The 27,384-nt window shown below is 37.3% G+C and overlaps 1 protein-coding gene across 1 annotated transcript in view; it reads right to left on the reverse strand.

Annotated features, from left to right (window-relative positions):
- The window catches only part of Ush2a (usherin), a 755,222-nt gene that overhangs the window by 636,528 nt on the left and 91,310 nt on the right, over positions 1 to 27,384 (reverse strand). Inside the window, exons 6-9 of the mRNA XM_004672003.2 lie at positions 26,889 to 27,073; positions 26,206 to 26,427; positions 24,969 to 25,062; positions 2,252 to 2,447 (exon numbers count right to left, since the gene is read on the reverse strand). Of these exons, the coding sequence (XP_004672060.2) occupies positions 2,252 to 2,447; positions 24,969 to 25,062; positions 26,206 to 26,427; positions 26,889 to 27,073 (697 nt within the window). The remainder of the gene's footprint in view (positions 1 to 2,251; positions 2,448 to 24,968; positions 25,063 to 26,205; positions 26,428 to 26,888; positions 27,074 to 27,384) is intronic.

A 27,384-nucleotide genomic window follows, 5' to 3' on the forward strand; every position in this document is an offset into this window, starting at 1 on the left:
CTGCACGTCTCCTTCCCTCTCTGCCTGCCAGCATGGTGACCCAGGCACGGAACGCAGTGAGCTGGTTACACAGTGTGCCTTACCTCAACAGACCCCCATCTGCTAGGCAATACAATATCACACTTGGAAAACTTTGGGCTTGCAAAGGTGCAGACAATTTTAAAGAATCTGTTTCTAAATGTAAAACTATGTCAATGGACTATTTATCCTAAAGCAGCGTGACATGTTTCTACATATCTCGGAAAGAACACTTAAAGACTTAGAAGCAAATAGGCATATTGAATTAGAAATATTTTTCCAGAAGAGAATTTTGTAAAATAGAATGCTTCTACTATGATGTATTGTTCTACAATTAGCATGATTTTTTTTAAGTGATTTGTGTCATGTATGTGCACGGGGTGGGTAAACGTGTGTGCCATGGCATACGTTCGGAGGTCAGAGGACAACTCTGGGGTGTTGGTCTTTTCCTTCCTCCATGTTTGAGACAGGGTGGTTCTTGTTTTTTCCTAGTAGGAGGGCAGGCTGGCTAGCCTTCAGATTCAGGATTTTCTTGATGCCACGTCCCACTGCCATAGCAGTGTTGGTATTACCTGCACATCTGCCATTATGAGTCTGGCTTTCTGCGGGTTCTGGGTCAGCAAGTTTGTTGAGCAAGAACTTTTAACCACTGAGTCATCTGCTCTGCCCTAGCATGACTTTAAAAGTACTCAGCTACTTTTACCTTCAAAATATCAAAATGCAAATTCATTATATTTATAGGTACCAAATGAACTTTATAATAAATATTAGAAAAGTTTGATCTACTCAGTGTATTCTGATACATTACTGTGACATCATTTGTTAATTTGAAAATTTATATTGTCATTTTTATAATAAAAACTATACCACAAGGAGTTCCAACAATAAATGGGCTAGCATGTAAGACAACTGGAATGAATGAAAATAAGCCCAAGGCTCTCCTTTTACCCATTTAAATCATGTACTCTCCTCAGATGTTGCTGAACTTGGCCCAGTATTAGAAAGCTAGATAAATAACCCAGTAATATTTTCATTCTAGTCGACATTAGCTATGGACTAATTAAATTTCTCTTCTTGCTGGCCTTAGACCTGCAGTGCTACAAAAGTACCTTTCTCCTCCCTTCCTCAGGGCATTGGTGACTGGAAAGGATGCTTCATCCCCATTGTTTTTGCCCTGTCTTAGCACCTTTAAGTGACTTAGCAATTGTTCTCTTTCCACTGTACAATAATTCAAAGGCAAAAAAAAAAAAATCATAGTCTTATTCATCTTCACGTCCTCCACACCTGACCCAGCTCTTACAGTACTGTTGGTTACCAGGAATTATGTCATTCGTCCACTGGTGCTTCAGAGAAATCCTTCAAGATCTGCATACCTGCATTGTAGCTTATATGCACAGATGTTGTGTATGTCTGCTTCTAACAGTTTTCTCTTTGGAAACAGTAATTGTTAATGACTAGTCAAAATGTTCTTTGATCACAGAACCTGTAGAGAATGTTTAACTTCTCCTATACTTAATATGCATTAAAATATAGATTATCAGTTTCCATGACAGATCTGAATGAAGTAAACATCTCCATGTGAGAAATCAGTCATAAAGGAGTTACGAATTTTAAAATGGTATAGGAAAGTGATTTCAAGGATTCATGTATTCAAACTTAAGGACATATTGTGCATATATCCATATAGGTAATCAAACTAAACATGATGAAGTTATTCAGACAAGTTTGTGAGGTGTCAGTGATGTTACAGTTAGCATTCTCATTGCTGGGGAAAATTCCTGACCAAAAGAAACTGGCTAACAGACTTGAGCGGAAACTCCATGATGGCAGGGGAAAAGAAGGCCTGAGCAGAGGCTGGTTTCATTCCCCAGAAAACGTCAGGTGGACAGTAACAACAGGAGAGTGTGCCAAATACTAGCAAGGGGAAGCTGGCTGTAACACCCATAAGCCCTCCTCAACAACACACTGCTCCAGAAGACCCCCATTCCCAAATTGCTCCCAGCTGGTAACTAGCATTCAGAACACCTGAGTTTATGGGGGACACCTGATCAAATCACTCCAGATGCCTGAGGAACCGGCTTTGGTTTTTAAATTTAACCTTAAGAAAGCACTTTCTTAAATAAAATATAGGTGCATAACTTAGAATATTATGCACTGGGACATTGTGCAAAATGTTCTGAATTATGGGAGCGTGGAACCTGAGTGCGGCCCGGCCATTCGCTGGGAGGGTTACCTGTGGTGTGGTGCTGGCACTCCTCACACACTCCTCCTCCCCCTTGCAGGTGCTCCTCAGGAAACGGGTCCACAGAGCTATTGTAGTGGCAGCTCCTGGAGTGGCCATGGCACTGACAAGGCTTGCAGTGGAAAGTGTGACCCGGATGTCCTCTCCTGAAAGGCTTGTCATTGTAAAGAGGCAAGCAGCGGTCACACTGGGACAATGAAATGATGTCAGGGTAAATAACCGTGATTTCCAACTTACATACCAGTTGCTGTCAGGAAACGTGAAGGTAACACTGATGAGTTCAAAGCTAGTGACCATTTTATCTTGAACATTGCTTTATAAGTAAGAATAAAATGTAACATAGACATGAATTAGAAGTGCTCTGTGACTTTGAAAATCATGTCAAGAACCTTCCAGTTGGAACAGTAATGGAATGAAGATAGTAAAATAAATACTAAATTAGTATTCTGCTATTTAAAAGATGACAATCTTGTCAAATAGCACTGCTTAATTCTTAGACATATTCAAAGTACTTTGTGTACTCTTATATGGTATGACACAACAAATTACATTATCAAAGCTTTGGTGAATTGTCATATTCATTTACAACTTCTTTATTTATTTCATTTTAAAGAAGAGAATATTTAATTTTATCATTTTTAGTTGGCATACAGAGATTTAGGGATCACTCATTCTGGCATTTTCAAAGCAATTTGTGTTTTGTTTTCTTGATTCCTATTGTCCTGCTGTCCTCTCCTTCTTCCCCCAGTTCTCCTCACTCCATACCAGATAACGTCCTTTTGATTTTCCCGCCCTTGGCTCTTTCCAGTTACATCTTTACCTTCAGCTTTGGTTAGGGTTCTATCTTTACAGACTGAATTCCCATTTTCACCCCTCACCATGATACATGCCTCACATGTTAACAATAAGCCCTGGGGCTAGAGAGATGGCTTAGTGGTTAAGTGCTTGCCTATGAAGCCTAAGGACCCCGGTTCGAGGCTCGGTTCCCCAGGTCCCATGTTAGCCAGATGCACAAGGGGGCGCACGCGTCTGGAGTTCGGTTGCAAAGGCTGGAAGCCCTGGTGCGCCCATTCTCTCTCTCTCCTTTTATCTATCTTTCTCTCTGTGTCTGTCCCTTCAAATAAATAAATAAATAATTAAAAAAAAAACAAAAAACAATAAGCCCTGTATGTCGGGGGGGGGGCAGCATTTGTTCCTTCTGAGTATGAGTCACTTTACTTAATATGATTCTCTCCAAATCCATCCATTTTCCTATAACTTTAATGATTTTATTTCTTTGTAATGCTGAACAGAATCTCACTGTGTACATGAGCTACCTCTTCAATGTCCACTCATCTGTTGGTCAGCATTCAGACTGATTCTAATTCTCAACCATCATAAATACAGCAGCAATAAACATGGGTGGGCAAGAATCTCTAATAGCATGTGGTCCTCAGTGGTAGAGCTAGGTCCTGCAGGAGGTCTGTTTCTGGCTTCTTGAGCAACCTCCCCATTGACTCCACAATGGCTGTACTACTTTGCACTCCCCCCAGCCGTGAATGAGGTTTCTCGTCTCCCCGCAACCTCACCAGCACGTTAATGTCTATTTTCTTGATGATAGCCATTCTGACTGGGGTTAGTTGGCTTTTCAAAGTTGTTTTGATTTATATCCTTGATGGCTAGGGATCTGGAACATTTCTTTAAGTATTTACTGGCCATTTGATTTCTTCTTTGGTGGACTGTTTATTCATTTCATTAGTGCATATGATGATTGTTACGCTTATTTTGGAGGTGTTTAACTTTCACGTTTCTTTGTAAATTAAAGTAATTAGCCCCCTGTGTGAATCATTGATGGCAAAGCTTCACCCCATTCTGCAGGCTGTCTGCTTTGTTAATGATTTCTGTGTAACTTGTTAATTTCATGTAGTGCCCATTTGTTGATTCTCAGGGTTACTCCTTTAGTTATTGGAGTGCTATTCAGAAAGCTCTTACCTGTACCTGTATCGTAGAGAAGGTTCCCTATTTTTTGCTCTCAGACTTGCTTTGTTTCTGGTTTTAGGTTGAGGTCTCTGATCCACCTTGATTTTGATATTTGTACTGGAGAGTGATATAGATCTAACTTCATTCTTCTGTATGTAAATATTTAGTTTTGCCAGCCAATTTGTTGAATAAGCTATGTTTTTCTACTGAATATTTTTGGCCTATTTGACAAATAAGTGTGCATTTATTTCTGCATTCTCTATTCTGCTCTGTGGGTCTCTATGTCTGTTTTGGTGCCAATACCATATTATCTTTGTTACTGTTGTCTTCTGGTGTAATTAGTGATTGGGTGTTGTAATACCTTCGGCTGTGTTCTTTCTCTTTAGGACTGTTTTGGCTGGTTGTGGTCTTCTGTATATCCATTTGATCTCCTGAATTATTTTTGTTTTCTAGCTCTTTGAGGAATGTCATTGGAATTTTGATAGGAATTGCATTGAAAACTGAAGATTGCTTTTGGTAGGATAGCCATTTTCCTAATGGTAATTCTGCCAGTTCAGGAACAGGTAAAGTTTTTCAATTATGTAACTTCCTCTCTGTTTTCTTTTGTAAGTGTCTTGAAATGCCCATTGTAAAGTTTATATATACATGGTTTTTTAAGGAACACTCATGCTCTAACCCCGGCTCGCCTTGAACTCACTCCTATCTCTGCCTCTCCAGTGCTGGGATTAAAAGTGTGAGCCACCACACCTGGCTGAGATCTTCCATATTTTTGGTTAAATGTATTGCTAGGTAATTATATGTTTTCATAACCATTGGGAATGGCATGTTTTCCATCATTATTTTCTCTATGAAATCATTATTGGTATAAAAAAGTTACTAATTTCAAATTGTGGGTTTGGTGTCTTGAAAATTTACCAAAAGTATTTATTAACTCTAGGAGTTTTTAATTGTAGAATTTATTGTGACTTTTAAAGTATGGAATCATGTCTTCTGCAAATAGGGATTGCTTGAAATTTTCCTTTCCTATTTTTATTCCTTTGTATTCTTTTCACCTTCATGCTTTTAGTATTCTGTAAATATTCTGTAAATCTTCTGTAAGACTTCTGTACTGTAACATGTTGAAAATAAGTTTTCCTTAATGATCTCACTTTGGCAATGTGTCTATGGGATCTGCAATGGTAGCAGTGACTATTTTTCTCAGAACTTCATTGAACTTTCCTACTATTTTTCTATCCCCACCACTTTCATTTTTGTCAGCCATTCCTTTTCTTTGAACACCCATAGTTCTAAAGTATGATGCAGACTTATCACAACAAGAAGACAGGATGCTTCTCTATCTGTGAGTAAAGTGAATATAAATGTGTAGCATCCAATTACCCACTGGCTTTGGGAAAGGAAGTGTGATTGGCTGTTGCTCATGATGTGCATCTATGATTGACATGGCAATTTGTAGATGGACAAACCAGCAGCTGCTTATGTGATATGAGATAAAGGACATAGAAAATAAGAAATCATTGATGATTAGATTACCAAGTCAAGATGTCAACAGGAGACAATTTCTTCCCAAATTTGTATACATATGTAGTTTTTCTTTTCAGAATTGGTGATATGTGTGCATATATAAAATCATATATATATATGTCTCTCTCTATATATATATGTCTATATAGATATATATATATGTCTATATATATATATCATATAATTATTCCATTATCATCAAATGCAATGTATTTTACTATATTGTTTTTCACAGCTCCATAAATTAGTTTGATCACCTCATCTCAAACTATTCATTAGGTTTTCTATAATTGTAATCTTTGTAAGAATATGAATATATGTTAGTATTTACTTGAGGGTAGAAGAGATAAAATAATATATTTAGAGTATTAGAAATATTTTTAAAGATTTAGTGAAATGCAGCCAACTTCAATTAAAAAAATTAAAGTAAATTATATTATTCAAATATTATCTGAGATTATCCATTCTCTCCAATCTCTCTAAATTAAAACTGTAGTAATCTTTTCACAACTTTGATATAAAAATATGAATCATTGGGCTGGAGAGATGGCTTAGCGGTTAAGGGTTTGCCTGTGAAGCCTAAGGACCCTGGTTCGAGGCTCAGTTCCCCAGGTTCCACGTTAGCCAGATGCACAAGGGGGCGCACGTGTCTGGAGTTCGTTTGCAGAGGCTGGAAGCCCTGGCATGCTCATTCTCTCTCTCTCCCTCTATCTGTCTTTCTCTCTGTGTCTGTTGCTCTCAAATAAATAAATAAAAATTTAAAAAATTATTAAAAAATATGAATCACTGTTTTATTATGAATATAAGGCCAGTATTAAAGTAAAACTTTCTTGTTTTTTGTAGCACTTTTGGAGAGAATTATTCATTTCATTTTTGTATATTCATTTTTCTTATACAGTTTTAAAGATCTTATAAGATGATGAAATTTTAGTTTATGCAAAACAATGAAGTTTTTTGTTTTTTTTTTAAATTTTTTTTGTTCATTTATTTATTTATTTATTTGAGAGCGACAGACATAGAGAGAAAGACAGATAGAGGGAGAGAGAGAGAATGGGCGCGCCAGGGCTTCCAGCCTCTGCAAACGAACTCCAGATGTGTGCGCCCCTTGTGCATCTAGCTAACGTGGGACCTGGGGAACTGAGCCTCGAACCGGGGTCCTTAGGCTTCACAGGCAAGCGCTTAACCACTAACCCATCTCTCCAGCCCTTTTTGATTATTTTAATATACATCTTTATATATCTTCTAAGTTTTGGATAGAATTTCCTACACAAAAGTAATTGAATTTATATAGTATTGATGGAGTCATATATGTTTTTTATCTGACATTAATAACATTGCATTAAATGATGTTGATTTTATTTCAGACAGATTTTTATCATTTTAAATAAATGTTTATTGCATAGAAACAGGATGAACTTATATTTATTTTTTTTGTTTATTATATTTATTTATTTATTTGAGAGTGACAGACAGGAAGAGAGAGAGAGAGAGAGAGAGAGAGAGAGAGAGAGAGAGAGAATGGGCATGCCAGGGCCTCCAGCCACCGCAGACTAACTCCAGATGTGTGTGCCCCCATGTGCATCTGGCTAACATGGGTCCTGGGGAATCGAGCCTCAAACCGGGTCCTTAGGTTTCACAGGTAAGTGCTTAACCACTGAGCCATCTCTCTGGCCCTGAACTTATTTTTAAAAATAAATTAAAATTAAATGTTATGAATGGTCTGATTTAGTCACTTGACTTGTTGAGATGACAAATGAAATTACAAGTTAATAGTTTGAATGGAATCTACTTAAGTATAGGAAAGTTCAACATTATTACTCAATATTTCCAATTAAAACTATTTAGGAATTTTGCATCATTGTCATAAAAGAGACTTCATATTTGATAGTGATGTATTAAAATTATCTGAATTATTTAAAATAAAGTTATTTGCATTCATAAAGTTAATTTAAAAAATTAATTTGAGGCAAGCCTGACAGACTTGCTTTTCTTTTTATGTGAGAGAACCAGAGAGAAAGAGAGAATTGGTAAGGCAGGGCCTACAGCCACTGCAAGTGAATTCCAGACATGTATGCCCCCTTGTACACGCTTGCAACCTTGCACCCTTCATCACCTTGTACATCTATCTAGCTTATGTGGGTCTGGAAAGTCAATCATGAGTTCTTAGGTTTTGTAGGAAAGTGCCTTAAGTGCTAAGCCATCTCTCCAGCACCATAAAGTTCATTTTGAATATATCAATTATCAGATAATTCTCATTTGTACACAAAACCTACTATATCATATAAAATCATATTAATGTAAAGTATGTCAACTCAAGGTGTGGTTTAAAACAAAGTATTGACAGGCATTGTAGCATTTATCTGTAATAGAAGCATATGAGAGTTGGAGGAAGTTGAGTTGTACAGTACATAAAACTGTCTCAAAAAGTATGTGTATGTGTGTGTGTGAGTGAGGGAGAAAGAGAGAGAGAGAATCATATGAAGATTTCTGAGGATTATTTTCTTGTAGTTCATTTACTATGAAATACATAAGGCACTTCCCAAAATGGCCTGACTGTACTAGCACTATGTGTTAAATCACAAATCAACATAGACTGCCCGTGTAAAATACTTTCTCCCTATTTATCATAAATATGGTCCTTTTGGGACTAGGTAGACCTCTCAGTGTGATAAGTTCTTGCAATGCAAGCATGAGGACCAGAGTTCATGTCTGTAGCTTCCACATAAAACTGTGGCATGCCAGCATATCTACCATCCTCAGGCTGGGGAGGTGGAGACAGATGGATCCCTGAGGCTTCTGAGGCTTGCTGCCTAGTTTGTGTGGCCAACTCAGGGAGTTCCATGTTCAGAGGGAAACCCTATCTCAAAAAAAAAAAAAAAAAAAAAAAAAAAAAAAAAAAAGAAAAGAAAAAAGTAAAGAAAACTCTGTAAAGGCCCCAAAGTAAGAAAATTGTTTTAAAATTTCACCTCTCAGAAGAATGTGTTTTCTTTTATTGATGGGAGAGAGAGAAGAAATAGAGGCAGATAGAGAGTGGAAGTGCTAGGGAGTCTAGCCACTGAAAGTGAACTCCAGATACAGGTGCCACCTTGTGCATCTCACTCACTTGGGTCCAAGGGAATCTAAGCTAGGTCTCTCAGCCTTCCAGGTAAAAACCTTACTCATGAAGCCACTTCTCTAACCCTCTTCAGAGATTTGACAAATATTTATAGAGAAAAGTGTTCATAATTCAGTCTGTATTAGAAAATAAGGTCAACTAGCATACAGAGATTAATCCTATTATAGACAAAGGGAGATCATCTAAAGATATGGCTGGGGTTCTTTGGGAAAATAGTACAGTTCATTTGTAGTAAGAATAAGAGGAGGTCTGTATGGACATACACTGTGGATGTATAAGGATAATAAATGGGAGGTCGGGTTCCTAATGAGTTTACTTTTTATAATATTATTTTCCACAGTGTGTATTTATTAATAATGTATCAAATTGATGACAAATGAAATGCAGCTATACAGATGGTTATAACAAAATGATATGCCACTTTCATTATTTTTTTGTAACATGACATTAAGAAAAGCTAAAAATTTTAAATTTTATAGATTTAAATGGCACACAGTTGAGGGAAAAAACACACAGGTTTTCTTTACAAGGTATGATGAAAGTGCTAATCAGTTATTAGTAAAAACATGACAATCTAATATAAATAATTTCAAAGAAGTAAGGTATAAAAGCACAGATTCCATTTAAAATTTATTTAGAACATAGGCAATTGAATGACTCATTGCAATCTACTTTGGCCTGTGAGCCCATGGAAAATACTGTGCTATTATCAATTTATATAGTTTCCAAAAGCAGATAAAAGAGAAGGAATGTTTTGTAGTATAACATTTCATTTAAAGTTTCAAAATCTATTATGTATTGGTTCAAACATCTGTATTTCTTGATAACTCCATGCAGAAAATATAAGGAAAACTATGCCAAAATAGAAGAGATAAAAAAATGGTAAGAGGGCTGAGAGAAAATTTTTGAGTTTCTGTCTCTCAGTACTTTCAAGGAACTTGAGGTTTTATTTAAAACATACAAATATATATGTATATGCAATTCCTAGAGCAAATAATTTTCCTACTTAGTGTTTACTCATGGAGCACTTGACATTTTAGTTATATTTCTCTTTCTTCTCCAACAAATAGATTTCTCCAGGAAATGTCCCTGGGTTGCTCAAATTACAAGGTAGACAATGACTCTTCCAGGGAACATGAGACATGATCACTGAGCTATTTAACATTTTTATATTAATAGTTTCTTAAATCAAATACTTTGACATGGTCAGGCAGGAAAATCATAGGATAACCACTGAATCTAAAAGACAGTGATGTTTATGACATTACATTCTAATGATGCATAGTATTTTTTTTCTCTTCTGCATCAAAGTTAACTGGAATCCAGTGTTCTTTCTTCAGTATTACAGGCCAGTCAAGATTATCTTTCAAAGACAATCCACAGGCCCCAAATATTTTCATCAACTCAATTCCTGTCAGTATCAATTTTTATCATTTCTTTCCTAATGCCTTCAAATGTACAAAGTACAAAATTAAATTAAGAAAATGTAAAGTAATTTAAGTATAGGAACAACTCATTTATTCAGGCACTTATCCAACAATCTTAAGTGCCTATTATGTATCTTTGAAGAAAGAAGAGAAGACATGTCCTGCTACTCAGTGTTCATACAGTTCAGGGGATGATTGGGAGCAAGGGGCGGAGGCATTCCCGCAAGATGCTCACAGTGGCGCTCAAGTTTGTAATGATGACCATGAGTCATCAGAACACTGTATGTGTCCCTGACATTTACAGGTTAAGAAAACAGGAAAAATCTTTGAAAAATTTCCAAAACTGTATTAAGCATCTCTAAATATGATTTTTTAAAAGTCACAGCCAGAACAGTTTTATGACCATCAAAACAATGTGAAACAAATGAAATAACTTTTCATTTTCCTTAAATCTAGTATATATTTTCTCATAACAGTGGGTACTACCTTAAGTAATTAATCATTTATTGAGAAAGGGGCATTACTTTACTGTAAAAGTTTTTGCTATTATTTTAAACTGCTTTAGTAGTATATAAACTATCATATTGATCAGTTTTCCTAGTTAATATTGAGCTTCTGGAAGCATAGGTAGATTTCACTAATCTGATGAATTACAGCATAAAGACCAGCACACGTTATGTGCTCGGGTAATGGATACAGAGCGTGTGAATGAGCAAGTGGACACATTTATCACTAAGTCAGTAAGAAAGAGACAATAAAGCAGAGAGGAAATTATTCCATTTTCTATACTAAACAATAAAACACATACATCTTCCTCTGGGTGATACTTTCATGCAATAATTACTTTTGAGATTCATGGGGTGCAACCTCCCTGCTTCATTATCAACTGACTGGATTTTTCTAACAATAAAGAGGTAGGATTTGCTTTTACCTACATTTACCAATTGGGACAAACCAAACCAAGTGTAGGAAACGTGTTTGTGTTCTGCTCATGGCGGATGATCCATATGCGTGTGATACATACGCGAGTGGAAGAAGCCAAGTGCTCTCCGTGTTTGTGTTGTGTTACTACACTCTATCATATTTGTTTTGTTCTATTTTACTAATTTAGAACTTTACTATAGGTACATATTACACATTGGCCATGTTCTCGTCAGGTTATACTCATGTATTCTCTGCCATGCCCCTGCTGCTGAGGTCTCTTCCGCGTGGGGTTATCGGTGTGCACTGTGGCGTCATGAATGTACTCGTGGTTTGTTCAACACTGTAGCAGTGCGGGGACTTCAGGGCATTAAGTTGGACGAGTGTCTTCATCGTGACCCTGGATTCGTTCTCTAGAAGATGGGCTAGTGCTCGTGAAGGTGAGACATTGCAAAGCACCTAGCATCCTATATCCTCCGTGCTTCCTCCATAGGTACCTATATGCTCTTCCATTTCATGTCATACGTGGAAGTTGCACGAGGTTTTTACCAAAGCTAAACAGGCCCAAGTTCCCTTCTCTTAGATTTCCAGAATTGTGATTCAGGTAACCTTTCTTCTTTCACATTACTCAGTCTCAGGTGTTCGTTATTTACTATCATGTGAGTCATCATGTTAGCCCGTTGATGTGATATATTATGCTAATTGATTTTGGAATTTGAATTAATCTCTTGTGTTGGAATAAATTCTACCTGATTGTACTACTCAACTAAGAACAACTTCCTTGTGCATTGTCAAGTTCAGTTTGCTAATATTTTGTTGAAGATTTCGGCTCATATGTTCATGAAAGATATTAGTCATCAGGGTTTATTTTTAAAATATTTAGTTATGAGAGAGAGAGAGAGAGAGAGAGAGAGAGAGAGAGAGAGAGAGAGAGAGAGAGAGAGAGAGAATGGGAGGAGTAGGACTGTTCTGCTACTGTAATTGAACTCCAGTCACATGTGCCACTTTGTGTAACTGGCTCTATGTGGGCAGTGAGGAATTAAATCCAGGCTATGAGCCTTTGTAAGAAAGTACTTTTAACCACTAAGATACCTCTCCAGTCTCAGGTTTTAGTAGCACTTTTATCTGCTGTTAATATTATAGTGTGGTTGATAATGCAGGACATTTTCTAATCCTGCTTTTTAATCTATTCTAACAGTCTTTTTCCTTTTAATTGGTGCATTTGGACCACAATGCTAATGGTAATTACTGTTATTGAATGAAATTTTGATGCATTTGCTATTGCTTTCTATTGCTTGCTTTCTCGTCTGTGTCTTTTAGTCTTTTTCTACTCATTGTGGTTTAAATTTTATGACTTGATTTTCTAGAGGTTGCAATACTCGCAAGTAGACCAAGTATACATTTACAAAGCCCTGTGACACTCCCAGGTCAGGGCAAAGACCCTACAATAGTGAAGTAGCCCTGGTTCCTTTCTCTTGTGACTGTAACGTTACCCTTCATTTACTTCATAGATATGCAAGTAACACTCATTGAACATGTGGTGCTATCACACATATATCAGGAAAAAATAAATTACTTTCTCTTTATTTAGTTTTTCTGCTTTTTTTTCCTTTGAACAGATCCAAGTTACCTATAATTTTTATACACTCTGTGGAATGAACTTAAAATATAACAGCAGGTTTACTGGAAACAAATTCCTTTAATTTTTGCTAGTTACTATAAGAAGTTACTTTATTTCTTCTTTCACATTTGGAGGATAGTTTTGTGAAGTATAGAATTCATGGAGTGTGTTTCAGTTGCAAATGACCCTATTCCTATGAGCTATGAGTTTCACAAGTACCTCTCAGATGAGTTGAGTAAGGGAAAAAAATAGCTATGTCCTTTCTCTAATAGAAATTATTTAAAGCTATCTTTGTATTTTTATACTTCACTTTAATATAGTATTTAACATACTCAAAGCTTACCTATATCTACCATCACACATTCATATTTAACATGCTCAATGTTTATCAACATATGCTTCTATGCATTAGCATTGAGTATGCTCAATGATTATCAATAGCAAACTTACTTGCCAGTTTGTGATTTGTTTTTGCATATCATAACTTCATTTGAGAATAAAATATTTCTTGACAAAATATATCCATTGAATTGTTTTTCATAAAAATCTATTAGTGACCAGGCGTGGAGGCACACACCTTCAATCCTAGCACTCAGGAGGCTAAGGTATTGCCATGAGTTCGAGGCCACCCTGAGACTACATAGTGAATTCCATGTCAGCCTGGGCTACAGTGACACCCTACCTTGAAACCCACCCCCCAAAGTAAAAGAAAAGAAAATATCTGTTGGTGGCACTATTGGCATATACTGGGTTTGCTAAAACATGTTCCTTCCCGCCCTTCTACAAGCACAACTGTGGAGAGTGTAGCTGCTTCTTCTCTGCATGTCCAAAGTGCCCGCCTCTCTTTGGGGTCCAGCTGAGGGCATTCAAAGCTATATCTTCACCAAATTGTCATAAATCCATATATTCTTGTTTGGTTTTTTTTCTGTGGATGTTTTCAGGATCTACTCTCACTCTTTGGTGATCCTATGGTGTGTTGAGTCTAATTTAAGCATGCATTTATTTCACTTAGCTTACTCAGGATTCAGAAGAGTCATGCCATCTCTCAAGTTTTTCAAACTCTTTCCCTCACAAGTTTTATCTTTCATTATTTTTATGTTTGAATATCTCTATCAGGTTATATTAACTTCTCCCTAGGCTCAAAACCTATTTTTTCTTTTTAAAAAATATTTTTATTTTATGTATTTATTTATTTGACAGAGAAAGAGGGAGAGAGAGAACAGGCATGCCAGGGCCTCCAGTCACTGCAAACAAACTCCAGATACAAGCATCCCCTTGTGCTTCTTGCTAACATGAGTCCTGGGGAACCGAACCTGGGTCCTTTAGTTTTATAGGTAAATGGCTTAACTGCTAAGTCATCCCTTCATCTCCAAACCTTTTGTTGTGTTTTCATGTTAAAAACTTTTTATGTACATAGCAATCTCAGGGAAGGAAACAAGTGTAAGTAGTTTTTTAAAGGTTAATAATATCTTCCTGTATTTTTAAGTTCCTGACCTTTGATCATTAAAACAGGTGCTATGCTATAAATGCCTGCACACTAGTTAAAATGAACTAACACCTACTATCATGAATATTAAAATATAAAATGAAATACATTTAGAAGGGAGATTTAGTGTGAGCAGGGAAAATAAGCAATGGTTAAAGCATGATGTATAATATAAATATGATGCAAGTTACTCATGATGACTCATACTTTTGGATTTTACTTCTCTGGAGAAATACATTTTCTAAAATAACAGGAAATGGTCATTTACATAATAAGCCTTGTAGAGTATGATGTTGGCACCATTCAAGTTATTGAAGAGTAGGAGGGCTTATTAAATAAAATGTATCATGCTGGCTCTGCTATTTGTAATACTAACAAAAATGCATACTGATAGTTTAATTGTAGTTAATTCATAAAATCCATGATTAATGTTATAAAAGGGTCACAAACTAGAGCCAAGAAATAAGAGAATCATTCATGGTCACTAATGAATTGCTCTGTGCAGGCTTGGCTACCCTTGTAGTAATGATGTCACAAAATGATGAAAGACTCGCTGAGTAGCCAGCAAAGTGCCCTGGCTTGGCCAAGACACTGACCATTGCATCACTCTTGGCCAGAACAACTGAAAGGTGAACACAGCCATTGAAGGAAAATGAAAAGTTGTAGGGAGGCAAATTTTACCCCATATCACTTTTCTTAAAAGTAGATTCTCTCAGCATTTGAGCTTTTATAGCCAAAATGTACTAGTTCGTACCAGGTGAGATGGCACGCACCACTGGTCCAAGAGCTTGGGAGGTAGAGGCAGGAAGACCAGTAATTCAAGGGCCACTTTGGCTACATAGTGAGTTTGCTGTCAATCTAGCTACATTATATCCTGACTCAACAAAAGAAAGTACGAGGAAATAAGCCCACGGTGCGCAGAAGAGGGAACCAACTTCACAGATCTATATAGATGAGAGAGAAACTTACCACAAAAGAGATATTTTAGACATGCCCTGTGGAGTGGATAATACTGTACTCAGAAGCCATAGTTTATTGTTGAAAAATCTTAGGACCAGGGATGGGACATCTTCAAGTGACTTGTATGCCAGGAAGGCCACAGAAGACCCCAAAATAGTACAGGCCACTGGCCACCAGGGCTGGATGGCAAGACTAGTTTCTCAAGACACTGTATGCTTCCGTTGCAAGGTACTGATGAAATCAGGCTGAAGCTGAGCTGTAAGCCTCCTTTCCGCTGACTAGTTGTCACAGTGCTGGACAGTGCTATGCAGGCAGCTGGTGGAGACAGTCAACAGTCCTAACCAGCAGTGAGCTCTGCAAGCTATACCACTGGCCAGCCACGCCAAAGGTACCCATTGTTTTAATGGTGGCATATATGTTATGGGGGTAACAACTGCTCTTTGATTGAATTTGAAGACCACAGTTTTTATGTATGATACTGAAAATGTCATCAAAAACCTTTGGTTGGGAAGTTTATAAACCTTGGGGAAAAGCAAGAACTGTTATGTGGCCGAATGTATATATTATGACTACCAAATTACCCTCCCAATATATATGATCACACCCATACAGGAGTGCTCCTTTCGCTTTGAGTTTAGAGAAGCTTCTCTTTTCAGATGGAGATGAGAACAGTGGAAACTCAAAACTAATCAAAGTGCAAAAAGAAGTAACAGTTGAATGTTCAGCTCTAAGTGAGACATCTCTGTCACCCTGTCTAAGGCTCAGGGACCACAGTGGAAGAGGTGTCAGGAGGAATGGAAGAGCCACAGTATGAGCAGGAGGTTTCTAGACAGTGTGGCCAGTGCATTCATGATCTCACTGCTGCTATTGCTACCTGCAGGATGGCAGCACGAAATGGGCCCATCAGTATATTGTCATGGACAGTGGAAGAGGGCAAATAATGACATTAAGTAGAAGACGGACTAGTTGTAAATAGGAAGAGGACAGGGGACAGAATCAGAGAGGATGGTTAGAGAACTAGAAGACAGTTTAGAGCTAAGCTGCTATGCTAGCCAAATACGTATGCAAGACCAGATTTCCGAAATTCCTGGGTATGATCATGCTCCTCTGAGCTGAGACTACACACTTTGGTGATTACAGTGAACTAACAGACTGACCAAGTACAACACGCTTCATTTATTGTGATAAAAGCTAATGTCACAATGTTCAGGGAATGATCTGTGAAGGAAGGGAGTGGAGTGATATTTCAAGGCTGATGTAAGAAAAGAAATTATACTGAGTAGTTCCATGATGTGAGTTTTAAAACTTGTGAAACTAATTGATAGTTAAAGACAACAGATTAGTGATTTTCTGGGATTGAGGTTTGGGGTAGGTGGAGTGCCAATATCAAAAGGGTTCAAAAGAATGCTTGGGAAAATTGATATTCTGTATCCTGATTGGTGTGGTGGTCAGTAAAAATGTAAACATTTTCCCAAAGCTACCAAAATATAGATATTTAAATGAACGTATATTATGTTATGTTAATCATGTATCAAGAAAATTGATTTGATGAGAAAGATACACTGATGACTCTTGAAGATGTTACTGTGGATAAAATAAGTGTAGGTATATAAAACCTACATTATTCTTTATAGTCCATGTGAATCTACAATTATCTTGGCATAAAAGAGTTACTTTATCAAACACCAAAACAATACATATAAACAGTAATGCCTGTTATCAAAACTAATCATTTGAAGCTCTATTTCTCATTTGTGAGTTATCTAATGATTAATGTGAGTTCAATGCCATGTAATCCCAAATTCTGCTGTGAAATGTTTAACTCTGCTTGAAAGTTAATGAAAAGTATCTAGTGTTTTGAATTTGTTTTGGCTCAGATCAATCCAAAAACAATCTGAGCAAATTAATCATTATTGCTTTAGACATTCTTAGGAAAAAATATACCAAGTAGTCGAAAAGTGTGTCATTACTTTTTGGTATATATTAAAATCAAATCCTTACATTTCCAATGCCACACAAAAATGTGTCGGAGTTTCTTGCAGAATATTAGTAAGACAACAGAGGAGCCTCCCGCAGGGAGTGGCTCACAACACCTGAATGTCATGAGTAAACAAGACAGTACTGAGTCCAACGTGAAGTTCATTTCAGGATCACCAGGTAATAAACTGAGTGTTTCATGACAGAGTAGGACAAATGCATCAGCAAATGGTGGAGTCACATAAATGGATAGCTGACTGTGCTATACTCAGAAAAATTCACTTCATAGTCTATTCATTTATCAATCTGTCATTTTTCTTTGTACGTTTTCTAATCTCAAATGTCTTTGAAGTCTAGAGGGTTGACTTGAGGTCACCACGATGGAGGGCCATAGGTACACAGTGGATGTGTTTACAGAAGAAAGCACAGTACCCTGCGAGTTAGGCATCTGTTGCCACCCCACAAACCCCCCCCCCACCGTCATCCAGGTGTTCTCATCATGGGAAGGCATGGACACACTGGCAGTATCTTCTGATTAGGGAATGTCAGAAAATTTATGTGAGTTTTTGTTGGAAAATAAATTCAGAACTCTATAAAGTATTGTTTCCACTCTTGAGCCACATTTTTTTTTTCAGAAATTTCTGAAAAAGTAGAATGGCAACATACTCTTGAATGACCATTCTCCTCCTTCTTTTCTAGCTCATTCATCTTCTCTCCCACTAAAAACACTTGCTCACAGAAAGACACTTGCCAAGATCTGGCATTTACTCAAGGCTTACATTTTCATGGGCCTGCCAAGTGGCTGCAATATAATTCAGAAAAGTCATGTTTATTGAGTAATATTATTAATGGTTAGCACAATACCATGAATTGAAGACATTCTTTCTGGATCATATCCAGGTCTTTAAAAAGAACATAGTTTCCAACAGGAAATGAATGGATTACATTAAAACATATTATTTTAAAGTTGAATACCATGAAAAGGACTTGACTAAATTTATTTTCAGATGATTTTAAAGTAACTTTCTTTTCAGACACAGAAGACCCACATGCATAAAACGAGTTGGAACAATAACAAAATGGGAATATGACACTTCTGAATGCTTTTATCAAATCACTTGCCACTTTTAGCACATTGTGGAAAATATAACAAGATTGAGAAACCATTCAACTTAATGCCATTTTGACCTTTCCATTTCAGCTGCATTTGCCAAAACTTTGCTAAGTAAATTGTATTTGCAGCTTTAAAAATATGGTAAATTCATCAATTATCAAAACATGATAAGGAGCTGGAGAAATAGCTCAGCAGTTAAGATCGCTTCCTATGAAAGCACAGGGGCACCAGAGGCCGCGAGACTGCTGGAGCTCGGTCCTAGCCCTGCGTAAGTGCTGGGTGTGGCCACACATCCCCCAACTCAAATCCTGTGTGGAATGGAGACCCAAGAATCACACTGTCTGTGAAAATGTGGGAATTTTAAACTCCAGCTGAAGCAAGGATGGGTAGGAGAGAGATGAAGTCAGAACTCCAAAGTGCGTCATTTGGGCTACTGCAGGCAAGAGCACCCCACGGCAGTTGAGTTCATGGGGCCTGCAAGGACACACACATGTGCACATACACACACACCATGGAGCCACTTATCATGTACACACTTGCACACAACACACACACCACCTACCCACTCACTATATAAACACATAGACACACAGACACACCACACCCCCAACACATACACCATGTGTCCACTTACTACACACACACACACACACACACACACACACACACCACATTACACACATATACAAATGAAAAAAATTACAAGGAGAAAATAGCCCTGGTCTGATTTTCTTTTTTTTCTCCCAAAGATACTGTCTAAATAAGAAATGGTCAAATATGTTCTGTCTGATCCATTTGTATTTGAGTGTTGTGCATGGTGAAATGTGTGGATCAAGTTTTAGTTTCCTGCATGTGGTTATCCAGTTTGTCCAGCACCATTTGTTGAAGATGCTATCTTTTTTCCAGTCTATATTGTTTGGGCCTTTGTCGAATATCAAGTAGCTATAGTTGCTTGGCCCAAAATCCAGGTCCTCAGGTCTATTCCATTGGTTGTTTTTATGCCAGTACCATGCTGTTTTTATTACTATGGCTTTATAATATAGCTTTATATCGGGTATGGTGATACCACCAGAGGTATTTCTTTTGCTGATGATATGTTTGGATATTCGAGGCCTTCTGCCTTTCCATATGAAATTTGAGATCATTTTTTCTATCTCTGTGAAGAACACTGTAGGGATTTTAATTGGAATTGCGTTAAATCTATATATTTCCTTTGGTAGGATTGTCATCTTTGCAATGTTAATTCTGCCTATCCAGGAGCATGGGAGGTCTTTCCATCTTTTCAAGTCCTCCTCAATTTCTTTTTTGAGAGTTTTTATGTTTTCAATGTATAGATCTTTTACTTCCTTGGTTAACGTTATTCCAAGGTATTTTATTTTTTTTTGTTGCTATTGAAAATGGGACTATGTCCTTTATTTCTTTTAATGTGTCTTTGTCATTTGCATACAGAAATGCTACCTATTTTTGTGCATTGATTTTGTATCCTGCTAACTTACTCTCCGTTGGAGAATCTGCTTCTCTTTTCCAGATAGATGCAGATCCTAAGAAGAGAGCTGCCCCAACATACCTCCAAAGGGGCCCAACTGAAACTAAGGACAACTGGCAAAATAAGCAAGGGTGATGTTTTCCTGTGAACCAGATACCAGCACAAAGGGGAAGGAGATCAACGCAGAGAAAAATCAACTCCTACCAAATCAGAGAGCCAGAGCCTCAGAGGCCCCCAACACCTCAGCACTGAAGCAGACCAAAAATGAACCCAACATGGCTCAGGGAAATCTTGTGGAAGAGGGGGCGGAAAGAATGTCAGAGTTACATGTTGGGTCATGATTTGCACAGACATTTATCACACTAATAACTGGGGGCTAACTCCACAATGCACGACCCATTTTCATTAACAAGGAGGGTCTAATGGGAGGGGGTAGATCACAGATGAGCCTAAATAATGGTACCAAACTGCCTGTATTCACTGAAATGAAAATTAATAAATTAAATTAAAAAATATATATGTTCTGTCTAAATCGTAGTTGATTAGACTAGCCCACTCACTCATCAACCAGTAGTCACAACCTGAGACCAAGTCTGAAAATTCTAACTTGACCTAAGAAACCAGTTATGGACCTTTATTCAATTAATGCCTCTGTTTTTAAGGAGAAGCATGAAATTACCCATGAGTCACAAAATATCAAACACTCCGATGTGGGAAGTTACAAAGAATAATACCAGAAAGGGCATTAAAGATGCAGGGAACTAAGTAGGAGCTTATGATAGGCTGTGCCATCTCTCCTGAGGCAGGAGAAACTGAGAAACAGAGCAGAGGGAGGAAATGAGGGCTTTCATCATGAGGAAGGATGCGCCAGTGGTACAGCTCAGCCTGCATGCACTCAGCACCCTCACTTCATGGGCCCTTACTAAACCCATCCAGAGTATTTTTATTTAAGTGGGTTGGAAAGATGAAGCAAAGTTAATTTAAAAAAAACAATCACTGATCATAAGAAAGGGATGAAGTGATCTTAAAGAAGGCCACAAGAGGGCTGGAGAGATGGCTTAGCGGTTAAGCGCTTGCCTGTGAAGCCTAAGGACCCCAGTTCGAGGCTCGGTTCCCCAGGTCCCACGTTAGCCAGATGCACAAGGGGGCGCACGTGTCTGGAGTTCGTTTGCAGAGGCTGGAAGCCCTGGCGCGCCCATTCTCTCCCTCTCCCTCTATCTGTCTTTCTCTCTGTGTCGCTCTCAAATAAAAAAAAAAAAAAAAAAAAAGGCCACAAGAAGACAATAGGAAAATGCCCATAGTATTACAGGATTGCATACTGGTTTATATAATATCTAGAACAAACTGGCAAAAATGTAGACACACAATGATGTCTCATACAAAGTAAGTCAATCAGGGTAATCAATTTTCATTTCGGTAATACTATTTTAAGCTATATAATTTGGATTATAACAATTAGTTTATTTATTTATTTATTATTTTTGTCAGGCATGGTGGTGAGGATCTGTAGTCCCAGGTACTCAGGCAACTGAGCCAGGAGGACAATGAGCAAAACCAGTCTCAGCTACAGAGAAACTTTAAGGACAGCTTATGCAAGCTATCAAGACACCATCTCAAAAATAAAAATGGAAACATAGCGGCTAAAGAAATAGTTTGGTGGCCAAGCACTAGCCAAACATATTCATAGCCTTAAGATCAATCTCCAGCACAGAAAAAATAATAGTTTTGTGTTTTATGTCATGATAAACTCAGCAAACCAAATTCAAAGATGGCAAACAATCGAAATCCAAATGATGTAAATGATTTTGTCCTTAAGAATAACTAGTGGGCCTTGAGGAGATAGATTCTGTTGGTAAAGTGTTGACTGCACAAACATAAGGACCTAAGGTCAGATCTCCAAAACTGGGTAGAAGGCTGGAGGTGCACGTGCCTATAATCCCAGCGTTAGGGCGGTGAAGACAGGATGTCCAGAAGTTATTAGCTAGCATACCTAGCTGAATTAGTAAAATCTTGGTTAAGTGAGAGGTACTACTCTTGATGATACATAAATAGATAGATGATAAGTAGATAGATACATAGATAGATGATAGATGATAGATCGATAGATCAATAGATAGATAGAGATAGATAGAGAAATATAGCAACAGAGGGAGAAGCTTGATGTTGACCTCTGAACTCCACACACATGCATATGTACATATATGCCACCTGTACGTACAGTTTATAAACCCATCTACCCATGCACACATCTTTACCAAATAAAGAAGTATTTGTTATTGTGAAATACAAATACATAGGCAAAAATGAGCAGCAATGCACAGAACTAATCAGGAAATGAATCTAAGCTAGAAAACAAATCCCGATTTAGAACGGGTTTGGGGTTAAGCACACAACAGAAGACCAGAACCAGGCTTGACTTCTCCTTGAAAAGGAGAAGCAAGGCTACATCACAAATTTGCTAAAAGACATCTTTACTTTATCCACTACTGAACACATTAGTGTACCTAATGTTATAGTCAAAAGCAAGTTAGACAGGATTAAGACTTTCCGAAGGCAGATATCTAGTTTATCAAACCTGGACAGATGAATTATTTAAAAAAAAATAGATGTTCCTGGGCTGGGAACATGGCTCAGCAGTTAACAGTGCTTGCTTTCAAAGCCTGATGGTTTGAGTTTGAGTCCTCATTTCTCATATAAGTCCAGATGCAAAAGGTGCACTTGACTGGAGTTTGTAGTGGTAGCAGGCCATGGTTGTCTCATTCTCTCTCTCTTTCTCTGTATGTGTGTGCCTTTCTATATTCTTATAAATAAACAATAAAATGTTTTTGTTTTAAGAAATATTCCTGATATCCTTAAATCAACCATACAAAGAACTGAACTGCCTTGCTAACACATAAGTACAGGACGGAAACTAGGAGTGAGAGTGATTCCCAAATCCTGTTTGAGATCACGAGGAAGATGCCATGGGAAAACCCATGGCACGCTGATAGACCCAAATTTATGAACTGCACGCTGATAGACCCAAATTTATGAACTGCCAACAATACAAACACAACTTGATGAATGTCTCTATTGCAATGTTAATTTTAATACAAAAGGTGAAATTATTCTTTAAAAAATCTTGTTAATTGGAAGCTTCATCAATGACATATACAAGATTCTATTCCTTCAAAACACAAACACTATTAGTCCTTAAAAATTTTCTTAACCCAAGAGATTAAACTGTATTTTGTTGGAAGTTTTACTTTTTTTATTAGAACTGTGGTTGGATAACCATTCATGTGTTTACTGAATATCATAGTTTCTTCTTTCCTAAATTATTTGTTTACTTGCTCTGTTTGTTTTGTTGCTTTTTTCCTTAATACTTTAATAACGTGTTCTTTGCATTTAAGGAACCTCCAATTCTATTTATTAAAATTATGTAGGGCTGGAGAAATGGCTTAGTGTTGAAGGCACTTGCCTGCAAAGCCAAAGGACCCAGGTTCAACTCCCCAAAACTCACATAAAGCAGATGCACAAGGTGATGCCTGTGTCTGGAGTTAGTTTTCAGTGGCTATGGGCCCTGGAATGCAATGCTCATTCTCTTTCTCTGTCTGCCACCCCTTCTCTCTCCTCCTTTCTCTCTCTCTTTCTTTCTCTCTCTCTCTCTCTTTCTCTTTCTCTGTGTGTGTGTGTCAAATAAGTAAATACATTTTAAAATAAATATTAAACAGGTTAACAAAGATGATACAAATCTGTCTCTCACTTGTCACTGCTAGTCCTCCCCTGTTCAGAATTTTAGATATTTATATGACAGAATGTGTCATCAATTGTCTCCTGAGCTCCATGTGTTTTGCTTATATGTTTCATTATCTTAATTTCTTTCAATTTACACTTCAAAAAAAGTATCTTAACTTCCATCATTGTAGGTTTGGTTATTTTTACATTTCAGTGGTTAAACCATGTCATGTATTAAGACCCTATCTTTATTTTCTTTCAACTGTCTGAAAGGTCATTTGCCAACAATTCTCTTTGTCAGCAGAGTTCTTACCCATGCTCTGTCTATGTATAGATCAGCTATTGGGGATAAGGATGTTCAACATGTATATCAACTAAGATTTCTCATGTATTAAAATAATTTGTGGGGCTGGAAAGATGGCTTAGCAATTAAGGCACTTGCTTGAGAGGCCTAAGGACCCAGGTTTGATTCCTCAGTACCCATGTAAGCCAGATGTACAAGGTAGCACATGCATCTGGAGTTCTTTCCTAGTGGCTGGAGGCTCTAGTGCATGCCTATATTCTCTCTCTTTCTCATAAGTAAGTAAAATAAAAATAAATTAAAATAACTTTTCCACTTACCTGCTATTCCTAAAGACACAGCTAAATTCATACTTAATACTGAACTTGCCTAGCTATCATGGATAAAGTAATATAACATAATTCCTTAAATCATTTAACCACATATTTTCAAATTAATTTCCTAAATTTTTAAATATATTTCATTTATTTACTTATTTGAGAGAGAGAAAGAGAAAGGAAGAGAATGAGCATGCCAGGGCCTCTAGCCACTGCAAATGAACTCCAGATGCATGTGCCCCCTTGTGTATCTGTCTTACATGGGTCCTGGAGAATTGAACCTGGATCCTTTGGCATTGTAAGCAAACATCTTAACCACTAAGCCATCTCTCCAGCCCAATCTCCTAAAATTTCTGATACAGTTAATTCATCTTGATTGTCTCCATGGCATTAACAATGCTCTGGACCTAATGATATTTTTTTCTATAGAAATTCCTTTAGTCAAAAAATTTATATGTTGATATCACATATTTTATTGTCATTTCCTATCAGCTTGCTCAAACAACTTAAGTGATATGTTAATCAATGTGTAACGCAAGCAAACAAAAAACACTCTGAAGGTTTTTATTTCAGCTATAATTTACTGGGGTTTGATTAAATACACAATTACAATTGCATTGATAACTATCCACTCTCTCTACAAATGAATACTCTGTTATAGTTGACATTTTAAGTTTATATCAATTTATCATTTGTATTCAGAAGCTGGACTAACATTCAAAGTTCTAGAACATGTACACATTTTTTCTCCTTTTCTATTAGGCATCTCCACGTAAAATAACTCACATGCAGCCCTTCAGTGAAGCTGTCCTGAGAGCAGAGGCATCTGTATGGCCGGCTCGTCGTGTCACAGGCATCAGCATGGCCGTGGCACCAGCACCTGTCAATGTGACCAGCGCACAGGCCCTTAAAATCCAGTCAGTGGGAATACAGTTAAGATGCCATAGACATATATTCTATGTGAACCCCATAAGGAAGACAAGCAGGTTTCCTGAATTCAAAATTTTACCTTCAGCTGTATAACAAATTTACGACATGGGCGTCTCATTGATGGCCTAACCTCACTGTCTTATGAAGGCAATGTCCCAGCCGTCTCCAGAACAGGTGGGACTGTGTAAACCTGTCGCAGCCACATGGCACATTCGGCAAGGAAATTTTTTATCTGTAGCTATTCAAACTACAGTGAAGAACGAATTGCAGAATGAAGTTAATTCAGTTAATTTTTGTCCTTTGTTTCAAATTGATTTATAGAATATTTAGTAGTATGAATTTTGTTGTGTTATTATAAAACAAGTCAATATATATTGGCATTTTAGTCTCTTTAAATAATGTCTCTTACTCTCAAGGCACACTATTGACAAGAACAATCCTTTAACAGTATATTCTATATGTATCTTGCCACATTGGACATTTGGGCTACCTAGATTTATGGCTAGCTTTTAAAAAATTCTGGAAGTTATATCATTGATTGTAATTAGAAGTTGATAAATAACTCAGAGCCCAGAACATCTTTTTTTCTAAAGGATTATGAACTCAGGTGGATCAAGCCTTATACTTACAAATTATCCATTACTGTAGTTATAACTCAAAATGTTGTTACTTCTGTTTTATGTCCATAATATGTGAAAATTATTTCCAGAACAAAATAGCTAGCTAGAAAGTATTATAAATTACATATAAATTAGGTTTAGAGTACCATCCCTTTCTTGCAGTGCTGTGGATTGAACCGGAGCCTCCTATGTGCCAGGAAAATACTCAAGCACTGAGCCATGTTCCTAGTGGTCAGGGTTGTCATAATTTCAGAACCTAACAGCTTTTAAAAACCAATTATATAACAATGCTATATACTATACAGAAAAGCCCCAAATAAAATTATTTGAATAGAAAACATTTTACATATGAATCTCAGAATCTGACTTATTCTAAAATTTTAGCATATTTTTAAATATGTGCAATAAAAAACTCATTGAAAATGATGATGGGGAAATCACACTCTAATAAGAATGTCAGTAATGAACCCTACCTCCCACTTATGGTGATTTCATCCACTGCATAGTATCTGTGTCTCGGGTCAGCTGAAGTCTCTGTTGTATAGTACTGTCCATGGAGGTGAAGCCTGATTTGTGTGGCTTTCACGAACTCCTGAAGTGATGGACTATTATAGAAGTCATTATACCCAGGACGACGCTTTGATCCAGGTGTCAGGATGCTCAAAGTGATATTCCCATGGGAAAGTGGGGTAGAGCTATCAGAGAAGGAAATTTGATATCATGAACATCTATTTACATATTTAATCAAATAGAAATCGCCACTTGGGCTATTGCTACACAATGTCAGTAAAAGCTGAATTCTCCAATTGGAGAAAATAAATATTTGTATGTATTTCACATGCAAATAATGTCAAATTGTCACAAAAAGCCATGTTGCACATCCCATGAGAACTTAATGCAAGTTATCATAAAAGCAGACAAAAATCAGAATAGAAATCACCAATGAGACTATAAAGAAGACATACTGTACTTACTCTAAAATCTTTTACCAGAACATTAACCATAGCATAAAATTCAACTTAGAAACAGGTTTAGAAATTTTTTCCTCAAGAAAGTCAAAGGTAGAGTGAAGTCTCTGCCAGCCTCATGAGTTGGCTTATCTATAAATTATTAGCCACCAGTTTAAAAATATTATTTGCTTTTAAAGCATTCATACTTAGAAAGCTGAAGGCAGTTGATAGAATCAGGATTGTCTAATTCTCCGTTGTTGTTCATCCCAAAGGTACTGCAATTCTGAGCAAAATACTGCCAGTCCTCCCAGGCGGAACTGCCCCCCTTCTTCCTCTCGATCCTGATGGCGGTGGGCAGTGGGCTGAGGAACTGGAGGATGATGTGGAACACCTGGGGATGAGAGCTTACTTACTACAACTGAAACTTATATTGGGCACATGAAAAGAAACCAAATCACAGAAATGTCAGGCTCACATATAAAGGCTCACTTCCCCTTAACTATTGTGATCAAATACTGAACATGTGCCAACCTCAGTCATACAGCAAAGCAACAAATTCCAAAATTGCATATCAGTTCCAATTCTCAAAGGTTTGACAAATCATGGTAGAAAATATTAGTTATGGTCTGAAGATATGAGCATGGCTGGGGTCATGGCTTCCTATGTACAGTGCTCACTGCAAAAGCGCGAGGATTTGATTTT

The sequence above is a fragment of the Jaculus jaculus genome, chromosome 1, assembly GCF_020740685.1.
Source record: "Jaculus jaculus isolate mJacJac1 chromosome 1, mJacJac1.mat.Y.cur, whole genome shotgun sequence".
NCBI lineage: Eukaryota > Metazoa > Chordata > Mammalia > Rodentia > Dipodidae > Jaculus > Jaculus jaculus.